The sequence below is a fragment of the Carica papaya genome, chromosome 2 (assembly GCF_054855325.1).
Source record: "Carica papaya isolate Zhongbai chromosome 2, ASM5485532v1, whole genome shotgun sequence".
Lineage (NCBI taxonomy): Eukaryota > Viridiplantae > Streptophyta > Magnoliopsida > Brassicales > Caricaceae > Carica > Carica papaya.
The window spans coordinates 7,618,359-7,624,211 of NC_142310.1; the positions used below are offsets into that span (position 1 = coordinate 7,618,359).

Genomic DNA, 5,853 nt, shown 5'->3' on the forward strand with positions numbered 1-5,853 from the left:
GCTTCGGTGCAGTTTTACTGTATATAGATTATTAGTAGTAAATTGATGAGTTATTATATACACGTATGTATAAATATATATATTAAAACAAAGCAAACAAGACAAGAAGACTGGCGAAACAAAATACAATGCCTAGGACCCAAATAGAGGAGCTAGTAGTTGGTAAGGTTGACCGAAATTTACAACAAAAAAAAAAAAAAAAAAAAAAACAGACCGATGGGGAGGAGATGGAAATTATCCATCGGCTCCACAGTAGCAGTTGTTAGATTTAATTACATGGTCCTTTAACGAAACATTAATAACCAGAATCTTAAACCCTAACTGATAAAGAGTAAAAGGTACAACTTTAGCTACAGTAACGTGCATGCATGCATTAATGTTTACAAAACTTGCCTGGCACAGATAACAATACTGTAAGACAAAAATTAAGGATATATCAGACATGGACTCTAAGAAGACATTAGTTACCAAAATAAACAAAAACCGAGACTATGCATGATGGTTTATGATAATCTGGCGGCATATATATACATATTACAGATGAAATATATATGTGGAGCCCGAGGTGTAAATGCTGATATATATTCCATGCTTTAGTGTTAGAAGTTGCAACTTGGGAGTGGGAACCAAGAAATAAGAAATAGATATATAAAAGTGGTGGTGCATGAAAAAATACTTGTAATTATTGATCTGAAAAGGATTAATGTGAAAAAATAATACTTGAAGCATCAATACTAGCTATAGACAAATATTAAAAAGAAAAAACAGAGATGTGAAGGGGGGGAAAAAGTAGGTGTTGGGTGAAATCCCAAACCCAAAAGCAGTAAATGTCAGTGGTCCCTCGTCACTCTCTTGCTGACAAAAGCCCTCCATACAAGTGCTTGGAGTGCTAGTCCAACCTCAGAAACATCATTCATCTCTCCTTACCTGCACATCTACATGTATACATACATAAATATATATATACATATGTGTATGCATATATATAATCGAGAGTTGGCGATAACTATTGGCTGATGCATGGCTATGAACAGTAGATCAATCTGTGACATACTGTTCATATGCCTGCATGTCTGATCTTTATCTGCAGTGACTACTGAATTCACTTGACCCTTTTCTCTCTCTCTCACTTTCCACAGTCCATATATATGCATGTGTACATGTGTAATATAATACATCACGAGAAAAAGTGCAACAAAAGGTTCCTTCCATTAGACAATCGAACTGCCACTTCCATCATTTAATGCATTAATTAATACTTTTGCTTTCACCGTATATTGTTTGTCCTCTTCTTCTCTCTTCTCCAATTCTCTCTCTCTCTCTCTCGGCTTATATACTAACGTTCATCACTAACCATTTTTAATGATACAAATCAAATTCTCATCATAATATACCACCATAATTAACGTCTACTTGCATGCATCCTGTTCTTGATCATGAAACATCATTATATAGTTAGGCTATACATGTGATATATTTATTGGCGATATCGAGCTACGATTATATATAACGTTGTAACGTTTTTTTTGTATCTGAGATGCACAATCTAATAAATCTCATCCGTTAATTTAAAAACCATTACATAAAATTTCATCCCTTGGATGACTCCAATTGATTATCATACCGTTGGTCAAAACTAAGACACGATAGGTTATTTTTCCCCATGATCATATATCGTCCAGGTAATCGTCGTCATCATCGTCATGTTCATCTTCCTCTACTTCAACCTCATAGAAACCCACAGTATGCGGAGCATGGCCATCTCCAAAGGCACGGACATGGTCTTTAAGGGACCTCTTGTGCTTAAAATCGGACCCACAAATACAAAACCAGAGCTTTCCACAGTTCTTCTCATGGGTCCTCCAGTCTCCTCTTACCGCAAAAGGCTTACCGCATTTTCTGCAACTGAACGGCTTTGCTCCGTGCTTTCGCTTATAGTGGGTTTGCAGCGTCCTGAAATCCTTTAGCGGTCTCGATCTTGGGTGCTCTATGTTGTTCTTGCAACCCTCGGCACAACAATAGCAGGGGAGCCTCAGCATTGAAGAAGATGGTTTTGACCCTCTTAGCGACTCTGGACCTTTCCTATACTGTGATCCATGCCCCCACATGTGCATCTACTTAACCAAAATAAATATATGAGTAAAAAGAATGTAGCAGAATCAAGATCCGTTCTCGAATCTATTTATATAATATTCATCATAAGGAAAATGAATCTATAACTAATTAAAAGAACTACAAAAGGAAGATTCTAATTAACAAGGATATATATATTCTTAAGTTTTATAGAACCTGCATGTTGTTGTATCTATTAAATGTTTTGTTGCAGACAGAGCAGGAGAACTGTGTGGGACCGACAAGGATTTGTGCCGGTGAAGGAATCCAATACTGCCCTTCAACTAGACCGGAACCATTTTCGTTAAGATTCCTAGAGCTTGATCCTTCTGCCGATGGAGCACCAATATGTAGAGCTACTGTTACACCATTAATCTCATTAGTAGGGTCTTGGTGATTATGATGATAAGAAAGGTGGCTGCGTTTTTGGGAGAGACGATGGATATTGGTGTATTGTTTAGAGACGTGTTGCTGGCCAGGAGGACGAAGAGAAAGAATGATGGAATCTTCATCTTCTACATCATCAGCTTCGAGATAGGAAGTACTCTTACTGGAAGATATGTATGTAAAGGCGAAGGGAGTTTGCATTGTGATAGCGGTTATATGAGAGACAGAGAGAGAGACACAGAGAGAGAGAGAGAGAGAGAGAGAGAGAGAGAGAGAGAGAGAGAGAGAGAGAGAGAGAGAGTCTGGGTTTTGGTGGGGAAGTGGGGACGAGGAAGCAATAAATAAATAGAAGTTGGGGTTATTTGATGATTGTATAATGGATTAATTTGCAAAAATGCTTTCCTGAAATCATTTTCGCTTGGAAAATTATATTGCTTTTCAAGATACTGCATGAGTGGATTTATTTGTTATAAATTTGCTCGAGAGGCCACGTGGAGGAGGAAATTGACACATTGGTTTTGGCATGTTTGGTGATGAAGAGACAAGAATCGGTAAAGAAGGAGAGGTGAAGAAAAGATGTGCATAGAATAGCGTACCAACGCTAACAGTAGTGTATCTATCTGTATATGTATGTGCAAGTGTATCTATGGGTATATATATGTGTGTGTGTGTGCGCTCGAAATTATATATCCTCGATTCCCAAGCTTATGTATGTTTAGTTTAACTTCTTCTTCTCTTTTGAGTCATCTTCTGCCCATATTTACTCTCTACAACCAAAAGTGGAGAGTGATGTGGATGGACACTACATAGAATTGGAGAAATGTTAAACTGTAGAAACCAAAGGCTTGAGTCTCTCTCTCTCTCTTTCTCTCTCTCACTTTTGCAATTTAAAGAGAAATAGTCATAGTGATAAAGATGTTAGGGTTTCTTAGAGGTGGAGAGAAGCTTTGCAGAGAAAAGCAGCCTATCAATTTATTCATATTTCCGCAAATTATTAAAGGACAAAAATAAAGGAAAAGACTAAAAAAACCCATATATAGAAGATTGAATCAGTACTAGCAAATTTATTAGTAAAGAATACATTGATGTAAGTGTCACCCTTCTGGACTAGCATTATTATTAGCCTGATTTTCAAGGGAAAATTAATGCGAAGTGTGCAATTAAAAGAGAGGGTTATGTATGAGAATGTCCCTAGAAGGGTAATTAAGAACTGAAAAAAAAGAAAAAGAAGAATTGAAAATCCTGGAGTAACGTATGTGAGATAGTGAAATTTCAAGTGCCTGTACAATTATGTGTAATCTTTTAGCTCATGCAGGAGTGAGCTCATGTCTAAGATTCTCTTCTACGAATAGGGAAAAAAGTGAAGGGGAAAATCTCCACGGTTCTTTTTCCTTTTGAAGCTAAAATTCAACAAATGGAGATTGAGCTATTTTCATGCCAAGGGTTTTAGATTCTATCTAGTTTGTTTTATGTCATGTATTAAGCTAATCTCAATTTACAAAAAAAAAAAAAGTGATGACACTCTTGATGAAAAGATAAATTTTCAGCAATCAAAAATTAATCTTTCCAGATTTCCCATGTCAACTACATCAGCTAGCCAGATGTACAAAGTGATTATCATTTGTAATTTTAACTTGTGTAGGATTCACTTAAACAAGTAATATATATGTATGTGTGTGTATATGTATATTGAGAGTTAAATGAATTAATTTATTAATACAGCCAAAGCTTGATCAATTGTATGTACACATCTCAAAACAATAACTGAGAAAGGTACACTGCACAAGCAAAGCTAGACATATCCACCAAAGAAAAACATCCTGATCGATGTACTAAATGGGTGGTGATGGGGGAAAATTGGAAAAATGTGTATGTTGTCTATTTTGGATTGCATTTGTTTATGGGGACCCTAAATTGTGAGATATGATGTTGGACGTCCTTGGGAACTTAGGGAATTATGTACTTAATGCTGCTTCTTTAATAAAGTATACTTACTTTTCAAAAAAAAAAAAAAAAAAAAAGAAAACTTCAGGCATAAACTTTGCCAAGCTTACCAAGGCGTTGATACCTTATTCACAAGCATACAAATCCATCTAAGAGTAAAAGTCTAAAAATAAGGAATAAAAAAGGTAAAAAAAATCCTCAATAAATAATCTAAACTCAAATAGAGGTTGACGGGCTTTGGAGGAGAGAGTGAACTATATAATTCGTGAGTTACCCTCTTCAATTACTTACTTTAGTCCCCTTGCCTTAGCTATTGTATGGTACATGCCATACAATAGAACAAAATATGTTATTTCCATATGTCTCTGAGGTAGAAAGAATTCTCCTCATGCCTGTAAAAATGACCTTACCCACCTAATCGCTTCATATAACACCAAGACTCTTCTAGCCTTCCATTCCCGGATGCATCATAATTTAGTTTATATATAGGTGTAATTAAGTGGATTCCACCTCTCAACTAGATTTGATTTTAATGCCTCTAATTCTCTCAATAAGGCTTTTTCATCATAGTTTACTTTCTAAAAATAAGGCATGTAATCTTTAGAGCACCTGTAGATCCAACCATTTGTTTTGATGGGCCCATATATGTACCTTCCCCACCAGATCCTCATTGGATATACATAACCATGTTCTATTGTCCTACTAAGTGGTTGACAACCAACTTAACAATAATGTCTGGAAATGTGCAAAAGGTGAAGGGTTACCTCACAGCGGACAATTTTAAATAAGTCATTAATAGTTGCATCCAGCTCTCGACTCCAAGGGTGGTGATTATCCACAGGATCCCTTCTTGAGTTAATTAGTTTGTTCTTTGTATAAGCCCTATACAAAACTCTTTATCTGGTTTAAATAACTAACTTATCTAGTTTGATTCAAATTTTTAAGTCCATGCTGAAATTTAAAACTCTTACGTAATACAACACGAGTTATAATAAAAAATGACCCTTATGTATTTGTTAATATCTTCATAAAATGTTAAAATCATCATAACTAAGCATCAATAACTTTTTTAAAAAAATAAATATGTAAATGTTGAAAAAATCTGATAGTATAGCATAGTTAAATAGGATTGACTAACTAATACAAAAAAATACCTAAAAAAAGACACATAACGATGATACCACATATGAACTTTAATGGCAGCCATGACAAAGAACTACTACATTCAGGATCATGTCTTTTTCTAAACCTTGATTAAGAGAGCTAAACTAAGAAGGCTTCTGATGCTTATTTCACCACTAAATTTGGTGTTTATTTCCTCAAGATGATAAGAGATTTAAAATGCCACAAGGTTTATGCTTTTTTTTTTAACTATTTATAGGATCAATATATGGTGACTTAATAGAAATT

At 35.2% G+C, this 5,853-nt stretch overlaps 1 protein-coding gene across 1 annotated transcript; it reads right to left on the minus strand.

Moving 5' to 3' along the window:
* Positions 1-1,473: 1,473 nt before the first annotated feature.
* Positions 1,474-3,054, minus strand: DOT5 (C2H2-like zinc finger protein). Its single transcript, XM_022054512.2, has 2 exons — positions 2,290-3,054; positions 1,474-2,114 (listed from the first exon to the last, which is right to left on the minus strand). Exons 1-2 carry the CDS (start codon positions 2,698-2,700, stop codon positions 1,668-1,670), a joined length of 858 nt encoding a protein of 285 aa, XP_021910204.1. The 5' UTR covers positions 2,701-3,054; the 3' UTR covers positions 1,474-1,667.
* Positions 3,055-5,853: the final 2,799 nt, after the last annotated feature.